The sequence below is a fragment of the Macaca thibetana genome, chromosome 14 (assembly GCF_024542745.1).
Source record: "Macaca thibetana thibetana isolate TM-01 chromosome 14, ASM2454274v1, whole genome shotgun sequence".
Classification (NCBI taxonomy): domain Eukaryota; kingdom Metazoa; phylum Chordata; class Mammalia; order Primates; family Cercopithecidae; genus Macaca; species Macaca thibetana.
Genome location: NC_065591.1, coordinates 74761240 through 74783705, shown reverse-complemented (window position 1 = coordinate 74783705; position 22466 = coordinate 74761240). Strand labels below are relative to the sequence as shown.

General features: G+C 42.2%; 1 protein-coding gene across 6 annotated transcripts in view; it reads left to right on the top strand.

The window, feature by feature from the left end:
• RAB30 (RAB30, member RAS oncogene family) overlaps positions 1-22466 on the top strand; it is a 101609-nt gene that overhangs the window by 68312 nt on the left and 10831 nt on the right. For 2 of the 6 annotated variants that reach the window (XM_050755903.1, XM_050755904.1), the window contains exons 2-6: positions 2969-3051; positions 7772-7872; positions 11583-11666; positions 18642-18825; positions 20836-20892. In XM_050755903.1, the coding sequence (XP_050611860.1) occupies positions 7780-7872; positions 11583-11666; positions 18642-18825; positions 20836-20892 (418 nt within the window). In that variant the 5' untranslated portion in view covers positions 2969-3051; positions 7772-7779. The remainder of the gene's footprint in view (positions 1-2968; positions 3052-7771; positions 7873-11582; positions 11667-18641; positions 18826-20835; positions 20893-22466) is intronic. The other 4 variants (XM_050755902.1, XM_050755901.1, XM_050755905.1 and 1 more) reach the window with 2 other exon arrangements.

The following is a 22466-nucleotide window of genomic DNA, read 5'->3' as shown; positions in this document are numbered from 1 at the left end:
GCTCCTTCCACGGGCCAGACGCACACGTGGGGACATACTTGGAGGAAGGTCCACAGTGCTCTGGGATCATCAAAGAGGGTGAGACTCACCTGCTGAGCCCTCTGTGCCCGTCTGAACCCACCCTCCAGAGTCTGGCCCAGATTCTAAAGAACCCCTATGATGCCTTCTTGAAATTTTACTTGCCCTTTTTTATTCCTCTGGCTGTTTTGGATTTATCAGGGATATCTTGTTTCTCATGCCCTGCCCATCACCCTCCATAGCTTCTGGGCAAGCATGGTGTTATGCCTAGGGCCTCTATTTCTACTGCGATCTGAGTACTGAGATAGGATGTCCAGTTCATTTTGAAGTTCAGATAAACAACTAACTTTAAAATATGTCTCATGCAATATTTGGAACAAATTTATATTAAAATGTATTTGTTGCCATCTGACCATCTGAAACTGAAATTTGACATGGTCAGGGTGACATGACCTGGATTTCTTATTTTTTTTTTTTTTTTTTTTTTTTTTTTTTTTTTTTTTTTTTTTGAGACGGAGTCTCACGCTGTTGCCCAGGCTGGAGTGCAGTGGCGCGATCTCGGCTCACTGCAAGCTCCGCCTCCTGGGTTCACGCCATTCTCCTGCCTCAGCTTCCTGAGTAGCTAGGACTACAGGCGCCCGCCACCGCCCCGCGCCCGGCTAATTTTTTTTTGTATTTTTAGTAGAGACGGGGTTTCACTGTGGTCTCGATCTCCTGACCTTGTGATCCGCCCGCCTCGGCCTCCCAAAGTGCTGGGATTACAGGCTTGAGCCACCGCGCCCGGCCTATTTTTTTTTTTTTTTTAACTGTGTCTGGCAACCCTACCTGGGCAGCTCTTATTTCAAATGCTATAAAATATAATAGTGTTTACTACACTGTTTCATGGAGCCCTAGTAGCAAGGCATATATAAAAGGTGTTTTATGCCCGGCTGGGTGGCTCACGCCTGTAATCCCAGCACTTTGGGAGGCCGAGGTGGGCGGATCACAAGGTCAGGAGATCCAGACCATCCTGGCTAACACGGTGAAACCCCGTCTCTACTAAAAATACAAAAAATTAGCTGGGCGCGGTAGCGGGCGCCCTAGCTGAGGCAGGAGAATGACGTGAACCCAGGAGGCAGAGCTTGCAGTGAGGGAGATCGGGCCACTGCACTCCAGCCTGGGCGACAGAGCGAGACTCCGTCTCAAAAAAAAAAAAAAAAAAAAAAAAAAAAGATGTTTTATATGAGAAAAGAATTCTCAGCTAAAATCATGTTTGGTAAATCCTGGATTAAATGAAGTTAACTAGCCTTCATTATGGGAAGTTTCAGAACATTTTAAACCTCCAAGATTGGGTGATAATAGTTAGTATTTCTCAGAGTTGTATTACTGTGAAGCTATCCTCTACACCCCCCACTTACTGAGTATCTAGGGTCATATGACCAAACGTTGAATGAATTTTGAGGGTCTCTGGTAATTGGTTCTATTTGCAGACCATGAGTTCTGATTTTGGGTTTTGGGAAAATACCATTTTATCGAAAAAAATTTATATAATTCTATGATGTTTTTGTTTTTTAAATTAATAAATTTGTAATAAAATATACACATAGACACGAGTATATATAAAGAAAAAGACTAGAGCCAGGTGCAGTAGCTCACGCCTATAATCCCAGCACTTTGGGAGGCTGAGGTGGGCGGATCACCTGAGGTTGGGAGTTCGAGACCAGTATGACCAACATGGAGAAACCCTGTCTCTACTAAAAATACAAATTAGCCAGGCGTGGTGGCGCATGCCTGTAATCCCTGCTACTGGGGAGGCTGAGGTAGGAGAATCACTTGAACCCAGGAGGCAGAGGTTGCAGTGAGCCGAGATCGCGCCATTGCACTCCAGCCTGGGCAATAGGAGTGAAATTCTGTCTAAAAAGAAAAAAGAAAAAGACTAGAAGGATGTATACCAGAATGCTAACTAATTATTTCCCGGAGAAGGTCTGGGTAGGGAAGGAGATGATAGGTAATTTTCTTTTCCTTTTTGCTTGTCTGTATTTTCTGCAATCAGTATGTATGATTTTTGTCAGAATGCTGGGAAAAACTATTTATATATTTTTGAAAGGAGTACCTGTCCATATATTATCTTATTTGCCTGTCACGCAACTCAGTGGTATAGGTTCTAATATCATCCCCATTTTGTGGATAAGGAAACTACACAGTGCTCTTTAACAGACCCAGGCTCTCTGGCTTCATTGCCTACGCTGCCTCTTTGGTATGAAAGACCACACTTGCTGCCATGGGAAGGGGCCTTGTTGCCTGTTTACCCAGCCCCTCCCTTTACAGACCAAGTCAAGGCCCAAAGGACCTGCCTGAGACACACAGTTTTTGAATAAGGACAAGTCACCAAAATATTTTAGGGGACTGGGGTTGGAGGTGTGTCAGAAAGTTGGGGAGAAGACCTGGCCTCTGACTTTATCTGTTATATTGAGCCCTAAAGGGAAAGAGGAAAAATGCACAGGTGTGCAACAGTGAATAAAGGCTTTTTTTAAGGCCACTTATTCACTGATTTATTGATAGAGTCCCACTGTGTTGCTCAGGGTGGAATGCAGTGGTGTGATCATGGGTCACTGCAACCTTGAACTCCTGGGCTCAAATGATCCTCCTGCCTCAGCCTTCCAAAATGCTAGGGTTACAGGCGTGAGCCACCATGCCTGGTAAAGGCCACTTTTAAAGAATGGTTTAAATGTTGCCAAATTCACGTTGCTTAGAATGGTTTTTGTTTTTCTTTTCAAGCTTTTCATACTAGATTTCATTTCCTGTACCTTTTTAAAATTCATTTTTTTAATCTTGCTCATCTATTTTTCCAGTTTGAATCTTATCCATGTATCCATTTATTTACAACTGTTGTGGTGATGATGATACTGGGGATTTTGCTTGCTCATCTATGCTCCTGTTTATATTCTCTATGCCTGGTACTTACTTACAGGGATGAATGATGACTGAATTGTGAGAGTGATGCAGCTGAAGTGTGACTTCAGGTCCTGAAAGAATCCTGGGCTGGAGGGCAAGGTGAGGAGCAGCGCTTGTGTAATCTGAAGTTCAGTGTGTGGCTCCATCAGTGTGGGTGTGTTGCTTCCAGAGCAGGAAGATTCTAGAACACTGCAGTTCAAAGGGCCTGGGGCCTCATTCAGCTGAGCCTCTAGCTCTCATGACAGAGAGACAATGTTAATTACAAGACAGAGGGTAGCAGCATCCTGTTGCAGAAAGAACTAGGCTTTGGGGTCAGATGGATCTAGGTTTGAATCCTGGTCCTGAGACTAACTAGCTGTGTGATTTTAGGATGATATCTCTGTCTCAGCTTCCTCTTCTGCAAGTTAGGGATAATAGGAGTACTTACATCATAGAGTTATGAGGATTAAATGAGCAAATACATGTAGAAGAGTACCCAAGACATAAAAAGCACCGAATATCAATGTTACCAATGTTAAGCTGTTATCAATGTTAACAATTAATAGAATATAAAATACGGCAGTAGTGTTTGGTTAGTAGCATATCTTGTGGCATGTCTGCTCCCCAGATGAGGCATGACTTTTGTTGTCATTTTAGGGCTGGGTGTAAATGCTTCTGAATGGGTTTCCCTTATTCAGGGGGAAATGCTATCTCATCACATGTGGATTGGTGATGCCTGGGCTGTTACTTTATGTACCAAACAGAAGGGCTTCCTCAAAGAGTAGAAGTTTGCAGATAATCTTGTGATCTTTTGTTCAGTAATGTGTTTTCCATTAGAAGCAAAACAGTAACTACAACAGATAACCTGGAGTTTACAGTCCAGCTTTACCCATAGACAGCCTGCATTATTAAAGACCAATTTTTACCCAGAGGTCCATTTTAAAAACATCCAACATTTTGGCATGGTGGCTCATGCCTGTAATCCCAGCACTTTGGAAGGCTGAGGTGGAAAGATTGATGGAGGCCAGGAGTTCAAGACAAGCCTGGGCAACATAGTGAGACCCGGTCTCTACAAAAAAATTTAAAAAATTAGCTGGGCACAGTGGCTTGTGTCTGTAATCCCAGCTACTTGGGAGGCTGAGGCAGGAGGGTCGTTTGATCCGTGATGGTGCTACTGCACTCCAGCATAGGCAACAGAGCAAGATCCTGCCTCAAAAACAAAAGAAAGCAAAACAAACAAAAACACATTCAACAGAGCATTAATTTCTTATAGAAAGAGGTAATGTCTTAACTTATTCTGTAGCCTGCTCCAGGTGGTAACCACATGAGATAATGTTCACTATGACAAAGCCTTTTTTTCACTTTCTTTTTCTAAAGGTGCATCACTGGGGCACTGTGAACCTTCTTTAAGAGTCCTATTTCTAAAGTCTTTATTTTTGACATTCTCCTCTGGATTTCCTGCTTTGGTTCTTTGACCTCCAGCAAAGATGTAGAAATGAGTGTGTGTCAAACAATCTAGGCACAGAAAAAGAATGCAGTCCAGTCCTGTGTTTCCTGTTTCTTATGGGCTTATGAAAGCAGAGAGTTGTGGTCCACAGAGCCTCATGCCTTCCTGCTGCCCGTGTGCCTTTCCGTGAGTTTTATGATTTTTCTTTCTAATAGCTTTATTGAATTTTAGTTTACATATCATGTCCCTGAGTGTTTATCAGGAGTTTGACTTTGATTCTTGTTTAACTTCTACAGGGTGGTAGAATTTTATATTTGAAGCCAGAGGGGAAGAGGAAAGAGCGATCACATTGATTAAGTGCCTGTCCTTCATCATGTAATTCATCCATCTTTCTTGAGCTTTTGCTCTGAGCCAGCATTGTGAAAGTCACTTGGGTAGTGGTTCAAGGACATGAATGCGAGAGCCAGATTATCTGCGTATGAATCTCAGCTCCACTAGTTATCAGCTGTGGGACCTTATGACTGCTTATTTAACTTCTCTTGTGTCTCAGCAGCCCCCTCTACCAAATTAGGATACTAATAGTATAGCATCCCCCTCATAGGGTTGTTTTGAGGATTAAATGACTTAGTAATATAGAATGAGATGATGATGATGGGGAGGGGTTAGGACTCTACCAGACACCTCATTGCTCTCATGCTGCTCACAGTTAGGGACTCAACCAGACACCTCATTGCTCTCATGCTGCTCACAGTCATGAGTGTACACGTGTGTAGGGCTGAAGTGCTGAGGGATGGGGCCGGAGTGTGAGATATGTGAATAATTAATTACAGGTAGCATGGTGAGTTTACAGCAGGAGAGGAGGAGGGCATTGTGGGAGCCTGGAGCGGGGAGGCCCAGGCCCTTCGTAGGTTAGAGGAGCAGACTGGAGGAAGTCATGTTGAAGCTGAGATCTAGAGGAGGCTTGGGGTGGTGGGCGAGGGTGCGAGGTTCAGTTGTGTTTTGTGTTCTAGGCAGACGGAACAATATATGTGAAGGTCTGAGGAGAAAGGCAGTCCCATGGTATTTAAGCAACTGAGGAAATCCAGTGAGCCTAGAATGTGGATTGTGAGGAGAGTGGTAGGAGACAGAGCTGGCAGTGACAGCAGGAACCAGATCATGGAAAATTTGAGAATCATTTTAAGGAGTTTGGGTGACAAAGAGCCAGGTACTGTCCTTAGGGGCTCCCATGCATTCTTTCAAGCATCACAATTCTGTGGTATAGGTGTTATTAGCCCCATTTTGTTGATGGGGAAGCTGAGGTTTTGAAAAACTGTCATTTGCCCAAAGGCACAGATTTAGAAGGTCAGGGCAGCCAGGTATGAACCTCGGTCTCTCTGGCTCCATTTTTTACGATACTATATGCCTTTGGAACATGAAGTCTGGCTCTTAGCTTTATGATTTCAGGCCACCCTCTTAATTTCCTTTAACCTTAGTTCACTGACCTGTAAAATAGATAATGTGTTAGTAAATACAAACCTCGTATACTTGTAGAAACAAATGGAAATACACATAAAGGGCCAAGTATAATGCTACCACTGCTCATGGACCCAGATTCTTGTACAGAGAAATGTTTTTCCTTCACAGTCCCAGTGAACTGGGATGGAACCCCATGAGCTGCCACCTACATGTTGGCTTGGTTGTCAGTTATTTTTCCAAGGATTAATTGAAATCTACACAGGCATCATCTTTGCACACATGGAATTTTCTCCCCTGGCTAGTTGACAGATTCAGCTAATTGGGCTCTGCTCTCTGCCCTACAAGGCTACAGGCATTTGAGCTCCAGGTCTGCTGGTAGGAGTGACCCTGAGGCTTCCCTACTCTCCCGAGCACCTTTCCCCTCCTGAGCTCCCTTATTGCCCATTTCCTGTCTCTCCAGAGTCTACTGGGTCTGTTCTGCCTACACCTTAGGAAAAGAGCTCCACTGTTGGCGCAAATTGTTATTTAGCTTTTTTTTTTTTTCATTATTTAACTTTTCTCATGTTGGTCTTGAGGGCAGACATTGTTTCTTCTCTGTATTTCCTGTAGTACTGTAGTAGGCACCCAGTAGATTACAATTGCTTTTACCAGGATAGCGCTTTATGTGTATCAAGGTTTTTTTTTTTTTTTTTTTTTTTTTAGGCAGAGTCTTGCTCTGTCACCCAGGCTGGAGGGCGGTGGTGTGATCTCGGCTCACTGCAACCTCTGCCTCCTGGGTTCAAGCCATTCTTGTGCCTCAGCCTCCTGAGTAGCTGCGATTACAGGAGCGCGCCACCACACCTGGGTAATTTTTGTATAAGGTTCTTTTGTAAGTTTTTAAAAATCTTAACAGCAGTCCACTGAAGTAGACAAAGCATTCTTTTAGTATGCCCTTTTAGTCACAGTCTTTCTAGTGCAGTTGGAGAAACTAAGGCCTACACATAAGCAACATGCCCATTAACTAATTTTTTATTTCAGTAGGATAGACATTTACAAAGTGTAACTCTGTCCAGGGGCTAGGAAATAGAACTGAAAGGCATAATCCCATCTCTTAAGGATGAGGCAGATATTTGAACAAAGAATTGTATACAGCAAGTGAAGTTTTAGGACAGAGGAGTGGTGAAAGTGTTTAGCTTTATTTGGGGAAGATCAGTGAAAGATTCAAAGAGAAAGAGATGCTGGCATTGGACCTTCAAGGACTTCAAGGGGCAGAATGGGTGGAAGGGAGGGCATCCCAGGCAGAAGAAATGGCACATACCAAAGCCCAGAGGAGTGAACTTTGGGAAAAGCACTTTGGGAAAAGCACTTTGGGAGGCCCTGTAGCATCAGCATGGCTGGCAGGAGACGTATAGGAGGTAGAGGGGAAAGATGGCTATGACTACCATTGGTAGGACCCTAAGACTTCCAGAAGCAGGAGACTAAAAGGGCCCTTTATAGTTCCTTCCCCTTCATTCAGTCTCCCCGTCACTAGCACTTCTTTCCAGTCATATACATTCCACAAATGTCCTTTAAGCTCTGGATGGGCTCTCTATTGTCCTTGCTTTTTTGCACCCCAGCTTGCCTGCACATGGATTTGTCATCTCCTTTTCATGCTGAAAGAAAACAGATTTATTGCAGGAGGAAACTGTGACATGATAGCTTGGAGGAATAAAGGTTACTAGGTGAAAGGACATCTGCGTCATTTATTCTCTGTGGCATGAGGTAGCTGAGAAGGAATAAAGTCCGTCTGTGACCAAACACCTGTGTTTCTGTCTCGCTGGCAGGGTCACCAGAGGGGAGCTTTAAATTGCTCTTTAAATGAGTCAGACCTGTTCCCCCGGAGACGAGGCTGGTGCAGCTTGAGCTCTGTGGGCAAGTCTGACTGGGCCCTTCTCACTTTTGCCTGTGTTTGCCTTGCAGCTGTGTAAATGAGTATGGAAGATTATGATTTCCTGTTCAAAATTGTTTTAATTGGCAACGCTGGTGTGGGGAAGACGTGCCTCGTCCGAAGATTCACTCAGGTAAGGGAACTCGTAAGCCCAGGGTTGGGTTTGTCAGTCTAGCCTGAGGGGTTGGGGGAATCTGTCGAGATAGATGACCAGTTTCAATGCCAGGGGCTTAGCTGTGGGTTCCTGATGCACCCTTTGAAAGCTCTATCTGCTTTGTAGCCTAGACAAGGGATTTTTTTTTTTTCAATTTTCCCAAGATTAAATGATTATTAAAAAAGCGCGCCACACTGTATAGAAATCAACATTCTTTCCCATAATTCTGTGCATCTAGGACTACAGAAATGTCACTGTCCCTGCCCCACATCTTCAAATTAACATTTTCAGGTCACAACAATAAGTCTTCCCAAAGGGGACCTTCCGGAAAAACAAGCTATTTCCTTGGCTCATATTCCGCTCTTTTTGTAGCACGCACCAACAATCTATCCGAGACATATTTTTTAAACCACCTCCTGGGAGCATGGCCCTGGGAGTCTCCACCAACCCTCCCACGCCTCTTCTTGCTTCCTTTAATGACAAAGGCAAGTGGTTTTGCTGTCAGTGTGCAGTATCAAAACTAAATTATTGGATAAAAGTAAGTTACTAGTTAATAATCCCCAGGTGGAAACAAATGAATCTAGACATCAAACTGAACCTAAATTTTTTAAAACTCTAATACAAATTAAACCAGTCAAATTCTGCCTAGGCCCCCTTTAATCCTCCCAGGAAACTTGAATGAATCATTTTCATTTAGGAGCAAATAGGCCTATTTTCTAAATCTCTTCAGTGGGAACGACATGAAAATAGTGAAGAATTATCTGAACTGAATCGAATGGTCCCTCTGGGTTGGATTCGATTCTTATCACATATGATCTAAGTACAAGTTCCCTTTGAGACTACCCTTTTGAGAATCACTGCTGGAGATTATTTACTGCTTTCATATGGAAACGAGTGAGAACTCATTCCGAAGTTGACCTTTTTTATGTGTTTTCCCCTAAAAATATGAATGGTACCCTTCGTAGGACCATTACATACATATCTTGAATTTTCATAAAGTATTTGTTCAGCAAGTTGGCACCTGCCCCCCTATCTAAGGCATAGGATAACCTGGTGCTGTGGAAAGAGCACTGGCTTGGGAGTTGAGACATGGGTCCTAGTCCTGGTTCTGCCCCTGGCTTGCTCTATGAGCCTGGGTAAGTTACCTCCCTTTCCTGGGGCTGCCTGTTGCGCATTAGGGGCTGGGTGAGCTCCAAGGCCCCTTCCAGCTCTGACAGTCTGTGGTTTTGTGGAGAACGAGAGAGGCAGATTGAATAACAAACAGCTAGAGGGGCCAGAGTCACTTTGGCAATGTCAGGGGTTTTCTCATGATAAGTGAATAGAACCCATGCTTTTTAAGCCGTGGCCTGCTGAAACCAAAAGTAGCAAGCTAATAGGCATCTGGGCTCAGTCAGCCGCCATGGAGATATATGGGAAACTCCAACTGGTTTTACTTCTACCTAACATTAGTCATATTTTCTGCTTTTGACAAAAGGATAAGACACAGAGATGTAGCAAAGTTTTCAATCCCTTTATCAAAAGTTTCCTTGACCTTGTCTTAGTATTGAAAGGTCACTTAGGACATTGTTCAACCCCCCTGTCTCACTTTATAGATGAAAGGTCAGATCTAGAGGGGCTAAATGCCTTGCTTAGGATCTTATATTGTGAAATTAGATAGAGTGGCAAGGCTAGGATTAGAACCCGGGTTCCAGGTTCTAAGCCTGATAATTTCTACCTCCTATACATTCTAACTTCTGAGACCATTCTCTTTAAAAGCACAAACTCTGTCATTAGATGTGAAAATGTCTCCATTTTCAACAGTAATTTTTTGCCAACAAGCACATTTTTCTTCTTTCTTATTTGTCTTTTGTGTCTACATTTTACCCCTCCCAGCCCCTCAACTCCACCATAAACTCATATTTCAGAGGCAAGATTATGTTTGTTTTTATTATTTAGCAGACAGTTAAAATGAATTGGATCTAGCTGTTTTTTAGGCACAGGGGTTGGGGAACAAAATGGTAGGTGAAACATTGGGAAGAATTTGTTTAACTTTTTGGCATTTGTTGAGGTGCAAACATCTGGAGCTATAAACTTGAAGCTTGGCAGCTTTTGTTTCTGAGCCAAACCAAAACAGAAGAAAATTGATTCAATATTTGAAAGTAAAGTTATGAATGTTTATATTTACATCTTTTGCAGACATGCAGTAGAACATTTTCTTTTGGTTTGAAGTTCAATCTTTTAAGCTAAAACTTTAATTAAATAATTCTTAATTAAAGATATCTGCATCATAGTTGCCAGAACTAATAAAGTCAATTTTACTTTAATTTCTGGAAATTCTGGAATATAAGTAAAGAGGGAAGAGAAACTGGGTGAAGAGTTCTTTCTTGACAGAATTTCTTGCTACCCCCAACTCCCTCCCTAAGCTTATAGGAAACATTATGTAATAGTAAATTGCATAAATTATACTTGTGCCTTTGTTAAAATCTCATCTTTCTGGTTAAGTTTCCAGTTTGAAGTAAAGCATTTTGTTTGTTTGTTTTAAAATGGCTTACATCAGCCTCAAACTTATTGAATTTGAGGCCCAGAGAGGGTGAGTGGTTTGTTTGAGGTTACACAGAGATTCTAAGGCTGCTGCCTCCTGGTTTAATGCTGTTTCTACCCTACTGTGTCCCTGATGACTTAATTTTCTTAGATTATCTTCCCAGTGTCATTGGCTTTGATCCATGTAATTACATATGCATGGTACATTGCACTGAGGAAAACAGTGATCACCCTGGGGCAAAGGAAAATTCAGAAGCTTCTGGAGATCCAAAAAGACAGATCCCAAAACTCTCTTATTCCTGCTTCTCATGCTGAGTTTTTATTTGTTTTTTCATATTGTTGCCCACTCCCATGGCTGTCCATGCTCAAGACTGATAACTAGTTTTAAGTACCCTTGATTTTACCTCTTAGAAAGAACCTATCCGTTTTGCCCTGACCTTTCCGATTCTGATATCATCCCTGTGGTTGCATGCCCTTCAATCTTATATTCATGTCTGATGTTTCTGTTTCATTCTTAAAATCAGGTTCCCCTGCCCTTTCTCAGTTTTCTCCTTCACCTGTCTTATCTCCTTTTCTCTGTCCTCCTATCTCTTTCCTCTTGTTTCAGCATTTCTCTTTCACACTTTCTCCCTCTTTTCTCTTTTCCTTAAGACATGCGGCCGGGCGCGGTGGCTCAAGCCTGTAATCCCAGCACTTTGGGAGGCCGAGACGGGCGGATCACGAGGTCAGGAGATCGAGACCATCCTGGCTAACACGGTGAAACCCCGTCTCTACTAAAAATACAAGAAAATTAGCCGGGCGAGGTGGCGGGCACCTGTAGTCCCAGCTACTCGGGAGGCTGAGGCAGGAGAATGGCGTGAACCCGGCGGGGCGGAGCTTGCAGTGAGCCGAGATCGGGCCACTGCACTCCAGCCTGGGGCACAGAGCAAGACTCCGTCTCAAAAAAAAAAAAAAAAAAAAAAAAAATAAAAAATAATAATAAAAAAAAAAAAAAGACATGCATACAGAGTTGCACAGGGCTCCCTTGAGGGTAACCAGAGTTCTCTTTTCTACCAGTCAACTCAGCTGAAGGAAGGACCTGGTGATGGGTGTTACTGGGGGAGAGGAGAAAGAATTTCATTTAATGGAAATATTTGCTTAGCTGTTCTTTTCCATTATTTCTTCTTCAGGGTCTTTTCCCCCCTGGTCAAGGAGCCACAATTGGAGTTGATTTTATGATTAAGACAGTGGAGATTAATGGTGAAAAAGTAAAGGTAAGGTGTTAAATATTCACTAAGGTTGTCATGTGCTATGTGAGAGGTTAGGGGAAGTAGTGCTTTCATAACATTTATTAAATCTCCAAATTGAAACCCACATTGAAACAATGCACTCAGCCATAGCAGCTTATTTCCAGAGTTCTTCTAGTCTTTTTTTTTTTTTTTTTTTTTTTTTTTTTTTTTGAGACGGAGTCTCGCTCTGTCACCCAGGCTGGAGTGCAGTGGCCGGATCTCAGCTCACTGCAAGCTCCACCTCCCGGGTTCACGCCATTCTCCTGCCTCAGCCTCCCGAGTAGCTGGGACTACAGGCGCCTGCCACCTCGCCCGGCTAAGTTTTTTGTATTTTTAGTAGAGACGGGGTTTCACTGTGTTAGCCAGGATGGTCTCGATCTCCTGACCTCGTGATCCGCCCGTCTCGGCCTCCCAAAGTGCTGGGATTACAGGCTTGAGCCACCGCGCCCGGCCTCTTCTAGTCTTTTTTATGGGGGAAGGAAGGAATTTTGGATGATGTGTTTACAGATTAGAAGACAGAAAATGGCTAAGGCAAGTTTGTCCTGTCTCCTGTCATGTCACAAGTGACATAAAGACAAGGAAGAAATTTCTTTTTGAATCTCTTGAGCTGGGCCAATAAGCAGGTGCTACCTCCTCTAAACAGCAGCCCCATGAAAGAGGCTCCTGATTTCTATGTTTCATTATGAATCACTTATTTAAATTATCCTCTCTCCTATCATATCCTTGTCTCTAAAAAGGAAAGACACTAAATGAGGAGTATGGGAAAGGATACATGCTCTCTACCGCCTGCTTCCTTCCCCTCCAGCCTTTGTGGCTTCTGGATGGTTTGGTACCTGGAAGACGTATGGTGTGTCCAGGAACAGGACGAAGGAGAGAATGTTTATTGAGTACCTACAAATCTGCCAGTGCCTCTGCTGGGTGCTTTTACATATGTTATATTTAGTTTAGTCCTTACTGTAAACCCATGGGGTAAGTGGTATTATCCTCATTTTACTGACTTCAGAGAGGCTAAATAACTTATCCATGGCTACACATAGATAAGTATAGGAAAGGGGACAGGCAGGATTTGAACCCATTTAACCAACCAATACACACCACTGCCTTTCTGGGGTCTCCCCTGCCATGAAAGAAGAGGGGAAGAAAGGCACACTAGGCCTATCACCTGGAGCAAGGAAAGGAGGGAGGTGATGGAAAGAAATGTGAAGTGAGACTAAATCACCTGAAAGGAGGGTAGATATACTGATGTTTGGCACTGTGCTCTACCTGCCATCAGAGTTACTGAAGTTCCACAATTGGCTCTTCAGAGCTGGGCCTTATGGAAAGAAGTGATAGCCAAGGCCGGGTACAGTGACTCCCGCCTGTAATCCCAACACTTTGGGAGGCCAGGAGTTGGAGACATAGTGAGACTCCGTGTTTTCTTTTTTTTTTTTTTTTTTTTTTTTTTTTTTTGAGACGGAGTCTGGCTCTGTCGCCCAGGCTGGAGTGCAGTGGCCGGATCTCAGCTCACTGCAAGCTCCGCCTCCCGGGTTTACGCCATTCTCCTGCCTCGGCCTCCCGAGTAGCTGGGACTACAGGCGCCCGCCACTGCGCCCGGCTAGTTTTTTGTATTTTTTTTTTAATAGAGACGGGGTTTCACCGCGTTAGCCAGGATGGTCTCGATCTCCTGACCTCGTGATCCGCCCGTCTCGGCCTCCCAAAGTGCTGGGATTACAGGCTTGAGCCACCGCGCCCGGCCTCATGTTTTCAAAAGATAAAAAATTGTCTGGTCATGGTGGCATGCACCTGTAGTCCCAGCTACTCGGGAGGCTGAGGTGAGAGCATTGTTTGAACCTGGGAAATTGAGTCTACAGTGAGCCATGATTGTGCCATTGCACTCCAGCCTGGGTGACAGAACGAGACCGTGTGTGTGTGTGTGTGTGTGTGTGTGTCTGTGCGCGCGCAACACGTGTGTGAGAGAGAGAGAGAAAGACAGACAGATGGAGTCAGGGGGGTGTGGGGGAGGGATGGAAAGAGGGAAGGAAAGGAAGGAGAGCCCAGCCATCAGCAGCGCAATGAAAACTGGCATTTTCGAGTTCTACCTTGATTCCCAACCTAAGCATCCTATGTTTGGGTCCGTTCATTTGCATCCTTCTCCCATATGTACATGCTCTCTTTCCTTTGAGTGCCTTGGGAAGAGCAGAGAAGCTCCATAATGCTCTTCAGCATTTTCTAGATACTTGCCATCACAGAGAAGTGTTTAGGAGGAGGTCCTTGAGTGGAGGCCAGAAGCTCTCTCAGTGTCTCTTCCAGCCCTGACTACTAAAATAGCTTGTACTGCAGAGACATTCACACCAAATACAGCAGTGAATGGGGAGCTGGAGCACTGGAAGAGGAAAGCAGGGTATGAAATCCACATAAATGCTAACTGAAAAGTGAACAAAAATAGTGTAGGGGATGGGGAGAAGGAGTTAGGCTATGGGGACAGGAAAGAGAGACAGGAGTGTGCTCAGGAGGCATTGATGGGAAGAGCCTTTTGTAGCTTTCTGTTGTCCTAGCGGAGGGGAGGTAGTTACCCAAGGAGTTGGGTAAAGATAACTACTGTTTCATGCTTTTTACTTCCAGATATTTGGGTTTTCCATTCATTCATATATATATATATATGAGTTCATTTATTTGATCAGAAATGTTGGTGCCTACTACCTTCCAGGCACTGGCCATAAATAAGGGTGAATAAGGAATGGTCCCTGGTGTTAAAGAACAGGCTTATTTTTCTTTCCTAAATTCCCGGGCATAAATATTCCATTTATTCTTTCTGCAAACCTTATTTTAAAGTGCTTATTACACTCTGCAAAAATTGATATTTTTATAACATCTGACTCCACCATAAGGCCACAGGCTCCCCAAGAGCAAGGTTTGTGTTTTACTCATATTTGTATTCACAGCACACTTTCTGTCCCCAGTACCTTTTCAGGCTTCTAGAACTTTATAAAAAGTGACAGTTGGCTCATCTCCCACATCCAGTCCAAATCAACTTGCCTGTGATTCTTTCAGCCCCAATATATAAAATAAAGATACAGAGTGACCCTCTTCAATCACATTAATTTAAGGGCCTCATTAACATGTAGGCATATGAGGAATAACTTCTTTAATCCTTCCTTAGAAGAGGGCAGAACTGCACAGTTGTTGTCTTACTGTCATCCTTTTTTTTTTTTTTTTTTTTTTTTGAGGCAGGGTCTTGCTCAGTTGCCCAGGCTGGAGTGCAGTGGTGCAATCACAGCACACTGCAGCCTCGATCTCCTAGGCTCAAGTGATCCTCTCACCTTGGCTTCCCAAGTAGCTGGGACTGCAGGTGTGTGCCACCATGCCCAGCTATTCATTTTTATTTTTATTTTTTGTAGAGATGGGGTCTCACTATGTTGCCATATTGATCACTCCTGGGCTCAAGCAATCCTTCTGCCTCAGCCTCCCAAAGTGCTGGGATTACAGGCGTGAGACACCACATCCAGCCTGTCATCCTTCTTCTTTAACATTTACCGAATATCTTTTCTCAGTGATGTTTAAGTGTCTTTTTGCTAGTAGTTTGCAGGCTTTCCCAGAGCCTCATAAAGTCAGTGGATAAGAGAATCCACCAGTGATTTGTATGGCATCATCCGCTTGGTGAGTGGCAGGACCACTCTCCTGACACCCTCGTCGGTGTCCTCTACAAGTATCATTCTTTCCAGGATGGCTCCCAGGATTGAAGGCAGGGAATCCAAGGTATTAGAAAGATTCTTGTAGCTATTAAGGCCAAGTAAGCACCAAATCAGTAAAAACAAAATTAATGAAGAGGCACTTCTCTTAAAATAGTCTGCATTATGAAAGTGACCTCTGGTAGAAAATATAATTAAAACATATATAGACCACTGAACTGTATGTTTAAAAGTGGTTAAAATGATAAATTGTATGTATGTTTTAGCAGAATAAAAAATTGGAAAAAACACAGAACTTTCTCATATAATTTTTAGTCTATTATAAATTAATGAGTAATAAGCAAAATTCTAAGCTCAATTTAAACCATTTTAGCCTTAGGAGATTAATCATAATAGAAATAGAAGATTTGCTGTATCTCCTTCCAATCAGGTCTATGTTGATTGATAGGCGAGTCATCAAAATATTTGTATGTATTTGTTTCTTCAACCATCTGTCCATCCATTCATTCCTCCATCCTGTGTTATAGTAAATGTTTTGTGTCAAGCACTGTGGTGGTAAAGCATCACTACCCCTTAGCAACTTACTGTCATCTAGCTCCATCTGTGAAATCTTCTTTAATACCCTACTAATCTGTTAAGTAGAATTGACCAATTCCTCCCTTGTGATTCCACAATCCTTTGTTCATTCAGTTAGCCATCATTCAAATGTTTCTACCACATACTATGTACTGTGTTAGGAAGGTACTGGGGCTGTAAGGTAAAATAGAAGACAGCCTTTGCCCTCAAAGAACTCAGTAGTAGAGTAGTAAACCAATGATTGCAGTACATTATTGTGACGGTGAGGCAATGGAGGTTAAGTAGTGGTGCAAAGAAGAGAGTAGACAAACAATGTAGCCACATGCTGCAGGTGAGAGTGGTTGGAAAGCCTGTGGCTGCAGTATTGAAAACATATTGACAGACATGAGACTAACAGCAGGAGACGCTCTCTTCCTTTTTAATAGAACATCTTGTATTCTACTATAGTTAATTAACTGTGTGTGTCCTTCCTATAGACTGTGAGCTGTTTGAAATCAGGGATGATTTTCTTCATCTTTATATCCTCCCTGTGTTTTACTCATCTTTATATACTCCATGCGCCTAGCACAGTGCCTTGCATATGTTAATGTCCTATAGATGCTGAAAGGTGCAAATGAATTGCAGAGAATGGTGAAACCAAGTTGAGTAACAAAGGCAGTAGAATATGAATATTCTCAATAATCAACTCTCAGCTAGAAACAGGCAGCCCCCTATGAGAAGGTAACATATCTTGGCATGCTCACACAATCGCTGTTCTAGAAAATATTTCAGTGGCTTTAACCCTCGAAGCTGTTCTCAAGATGTGAGAACAAACTGATTTCTAATGCTGAACAGTACCTAAATCACAATCACAAGTGTTTTAAAGCTGCACTGAGTGCAGCTTTAAAACAATAGCCCGTTATTCTAAGACACATCCTGGCAGAGAGGAACCGTGTCCCTAGGTTTGAGGCAGAGAAGAGAAATAGCCTTTGTCCCAGCAAAAACTGTAACATCTGTACAGCGGCCTTTAGCATACACAGGCTTTCATGTGTATCATCGAAGAGCAGCTGCAACTGCAGATCAAAGGAGAGCCTTTGTGTGCTGCTGATTCATGGCAGGGACTACGGGTCACTCAGCAGTCTCTAGCTAACCTGGTATGAGCAGAGAGTGACACCAGTGGATTCATCCTCTTTGGATACAGATGCACATTTTAGTTAGTCTTTGGTGGCAACAACAGCATGGGAGCATGAAATGAGTTCTCAACTGGAAATAGAAGGCCTGGATGCCAAGTCCTAGCTTCGTGGGTAACCAGTTAGTTAGGGGACAGTTTCCATTAATATGGGGAGGTATACACTTGCCTACCTCACTGGGTTGCTGTAAAGATTAAATGAGACCATCAATAAATATTTGAGCACCTCCTGTTTGCCAAGTTCTCTATTTGCTCTAAATGGACCCTGACGTCTCCCTCATGAAGATTTCAGTTTAGTGGGAAAGATGGCTATTAAACAAATTATTACAAGTAAGTGCTACAGGCATGTCAGGTGCCATGAGGGAGAATGGCAGGATGTATTGCAAGAGAGACTGTGTGGGGTGGAGGGGTGGCTTAGTGGGAACCTAACCTAATCTGAAGGTTCTGGAAAGCCTTCCTGAGGAAGCAGTCTTATTTACTGGACATGAATACACCTGTGACCTGTAAAATTTGTGCAATTAGAAAGAAAGATTAGTATTTTCGTTGATGTTCTTATTTCTCAAGGCCTTGTGATTTATACTCTGGAGGATAGTTTGTTTTCAGTAGTTGTCTACTCTGTGCAGGGAAATTCAGGGAAATTGAGAAGTAATGCCTTCTTTGTTATTAGAATTATTAGTTATTAGGACTTAGAACTGGTTGATAACTGCAGAAAAAGTGAACCTTCATCAGGTTGTGTATTAACCACTTTTTGTAAAAAAATACTCGAAGCCCAATGAGATTAAGTGACTTGACCAAGGTCATAGAGCTTAAGAGACCTGAAGGGAAATTATATTGTTGTCTGCCATGGCATGGTTCTTGTTTTCTTTAACAAAGTTAATACCTTAATACATTCATTTGAATTTCGAACTGGAAAAGTGGTGAGGTTGGCTGTCCCTCCAGTTGCTGATTAAATGCCAGCAGTAACAGGATAACAGCTTTTTGTGTATCATGCCTTTTGTAATATGGCATTGTGTTTAAGAAAGTGGACTCTGGGACCACAATGCCTGGTTGAATTGGTTCTGGGACATACTGGCTATGAGATGCTGAACAAGTTAATTAATCTCACTGTGCCTCAGATTCTTCATGCAAGAAATGGGTATTGTAATAGTATCCACCTCATAGGGTTATTGTGAGGAATAAGTGAGTTGCCACAAGTAAAATGCTTAGAATAGAGCTTGGCACATAATAAATGCTTGACGAATTTTCTTTGTGTATTTTTTAAGAATGAAAAGGAAACTCTTAACAAAGAAAAAAAAACACACACAGAAAACAAAATAAGCCCCTCTTCCGAACCAGAAACACACCCAACAATTTTTTTTTTTAATTTTCAGTGCTTTTTTTTTTTTCTTTAGGGCAGAAAGTAACCGTTAAATTATTTGTGTTCCCACTAAACACATTTAAACCATTAAAGGTGTTCACATTTCCAAACTAAAGCAAGGCAAAGCTTTTTTTTCTTTTTTTCTCCAACCTGATCCTTCTCCACCTGATTCTTCTGTTATGCCTTTACAGCTACAGATCTGGGACACAGCAGGTCAAGAGAGATTTCGGTCCATTACCCAGAGTTATTACCGAAGCGCCAATGCCTTGATCCTCACCTATGACATTACCTGTGAGGAATCCTTCCGTTGCCTTCCTGAGTGGCTGCGGGAGATAGAACAATATGCCAGCAACAAAGTCATCACTGTGTTAGTGGGTAAGTAAGGGCTAACCAGGAGGGAAATTGATTTGTGGGCATTAGAGGATTTATAATCACATAAAGCTCATACATTGCTACCTTCCAAGAATATAGTCTATAGCTAATAATTCATGCAGTCAACCTTTAGTTCTTCTGCAATTGAAGAGAAAATGAAATAGGTGCCATCCCATGGTGACGGTTTAGAAAAATAAAGTAGAAAACATTTTCTATCAATGTAAGCTCTAGGGAAGAAGTTGGATGGCCATGAAAGTTATGTGAGCTGCTAAAAATTTAAAAAGTCTAATTACAAGATAAAAGAAATGGCTGTTCTAGAAGAAAAATGTATCTTTTAAGTTGATTAGGAATTCATTGTTGAAGCAATTGTTTATTGCCTTAAAAATGTATTTTGGTAAATTTTTTTCCCTTCCTAACATATAGCCTGATTTGAGAAACTCTATGTTTCAGAAAGAATCTGCTAAGGGCAATGCTATAGTTTGTTTCATTTTCTAGGAGAATAAAACCTCTATTTAGTGTCGGGGAAAGCATAAAACAACCCTTGATTTTCTATCATGACTGATACATGCATTGAAATGGACCAGGTCATTAAAAACTTCTCTGTCTGTAGTGGAAAAGTGTCAGTAACCATTTGATCATTAACATATTTTCTTCCTAGAAAGGAATGTTCCTATATAGTCTAGCAATACCTGAATTTGGGAAATTTGAGTAGAGAGCCTTAGAAGCATTGTTAAGTTACAAATTATGGTTAATAATAAGCTCAGTAAACACTTTAGAATAGTGTTATAATTGGTATATGTGTGCCAGGAATGATACGAGGAACTTTATGTATCATGATCCCTGATTTACAGATCAGGAAACCACGACTCAAAGAGGTGAAGTTCTTTTCCCAACGTCACACAGCATGTAAAATCAACTCCAAGCCCTGTAGTTGTCCAGCTGTAATATGTTACGTTGTAACAAATTGCTAGACTCTTCCTTCAAGCTGCTGGGTGAAGCATCTGTGTTTCTATGAGCTAGTGCTCCCTGTAAAACCCTTTTGGACAATGTTAAACCTTTGCCATGAAGCATTTGAGAGTTCTACATTTGTACCTTCTGTTTTACAGAAAGCCTTTAGGAACTTGAGTCAAAGCATTACTACTTGGGATTTTATCTAAGGAAGTTAAATGAAAATTTGAGGGGAGATAATTAGTACAATATGAAAGAGGAATTGGCTTAAAAAACAATTTTACTGTGGAAAATTTCAAACATAAGCAAAAAGTAGAGAAACAGTATAGTGAATCCCCTTCTACACATCTCCCGGCTTTCACAGTTACTAACTCATGACCAATCTTATTTTCTCTTCCCTAGCAATGCGTCCACCTTCTCCCTCAGATTATTTTGAAGCAAATCTCAGCTGTTGTATTAATTCATGTTTCAATATCTGTGTATATCTCTAATAGATTTTTTAAAAGAAAACCTAACCTCAGTGGCATTTTTACACCTAAAATATGTTAACAATTCCTTAGTAGCCTTAAAAACTTAGACAGAGTTCACATTTCCCTGATCAACTCATGAATTTTTTGTTTGTTTGTTCAAATTAAGATCCAAATAAGGTCCAGAAGCCAGGCACGGTGGCTCACACCTGTTTTGGGAAGCTGAGGCAGGAGGCTTGCTTGAGCCCAGCAGTTCTGACCAGCCTGGGCAATATAGCGAGATTAGCCAGGCATGATGGCATGAACCTGTGGTCCCAACTACTCAGGAAGCTGAAGCAGGAGGATCACCTGAGCCCAGAAGTTGAAGGCTGCAGTGAGCTATGATCACACCACTGCATTCAGCCTGGGTGACAGAACCAGACTCTGTCTCAAAAAAAAAAAAGAACACCATCTAAGGTCCATACGTTGTGATTGACAGCTACATCTTTTCATTTTTTTTTCTGAAGTTTCCACTCCCATTTTTTTTCCTCTATTAGAATTTATTGCTAATGCATTTGTTTGTCCTATAGGCTTTACAAGTCTAAATTTTGTTTTATAGCCCCTGAGGTATCATTTGATATCACCTCCATCACCTGTATTTCTTGCAGATTTGTAGGTAAGTCTAGAGGCCTGATGACAGTCAGGGTTTTTTTGGTTTTCTTTTTAGACAAAACGCTACATATATCATACTCTGAGGGGTAGTTCTCATAGGACAGGCAAGAAGAATGCTTGATTCTTTTTTATTCACCACTTTTCAAGGTAATGAGCTGGTTCTCCAGTATCTTCTAAAAGTAACTATTGACATCTGTTTATATTTTTAATATTATTATAAATTTATAGATTTAAATAAATTTGATGGGCTGGGCGCGATGACTCACGCCTGTAATCCCGGCACTTTGAGGGGCCGAGGCAGGTGGATCACTTGAGGTCAAGAGTTTGAGACCAGCCTTGGCAACATGGTGAAACCCCATCCCTACTAAAATATACAAAATATTAGCCAAGCATGATGGTGTGTGCCTGTAATCCCAGCGGGAGGCTGAGGCAGGAGAATCTCTTGAACCTGGGAGGCAGAGGTTACAGTGAGCCGAGATTGCACCACTGCACTCCAGCCTGGGTGACAGAGCGAGACTCTGTCTCAAAAACTAACTAACTAACTAAATTTGATGTATTTCAGTCCCTTGCAATTATTATTACTGATGCTCCCATTATTCCAACTTTACCAGTGGGAGCTTCTTCAAATGGGCTCCTGAGTCCTTTTGATATGACCCCAGGAATGTTGGATAATTTTTTTGCTTTCTGGTATAACAAGTGTTTCAGTCACATCTTGTGCATTTCCTGCCCCAGACCTGGAATTAGCCATTTGTTCAAGAAGTGCTTTATTTTCAATAGGGAGTCATATTTAGAGGCCACAACCTAGGTGTTAGGAGCCCTCCTGTTTAGCCATTGTTTTTAGGCCTTTCAGTGGACAGAGCTTGTTTGTATGTGTGCATGTGTGTGGTGGATTCTGTAGTATCCTCAGGAGAGTTTTCCTATTATGTTCTGCTAGCATTCCGACTCACAAGACTACCATAGACCACGCATGGCATCATGTTCACTTAGAAGGACGCAGGACAGGAAACACAGCTTAATAGCAGATCAGCATCCAGCTTCCCTCTTCAGTGGAAGTAATCCTAGTAGCAGTCCACGTAACTTTCCAGGACCTCCTACCCGGTCCCCACACCCCAGACAATTCTAGTGTGAGGGAGCAAGGTTCATGTCAAACAAATGGAGGATCTGCCTTGGCCTAGCAGCCTCAATACCCCATAGGAGCCTAAATCTATCATAGCAACTCCACAATCATAACTTTCAGGGTCTCTTCAAGTGAAGTCACCACATTCAGGGAAGCTCAGAGCTATAGCTTTCCATTAGGTATTTATAATTTGTAGATAGAATTCCCAGGCCAGAAGTAATTTATCAATGAGGGGTCATTTTTACCATAAGTGGTGTTGCCAGATAATACAATTGACACACCTTTGTCAGGTTTCCTGGAGAATTTGAGGTAGGTAGAAAACTTTTTAAAGATAAAATACATCATGAATTATTCATACTGATACTTCTATTTATAATTCAGGACTGCAGAAATTTTACTTAACCTCATTAATCTTATGTTTATATTTCATTTTTCCTATGCCAAAAGTCCCAGTTCCCAAA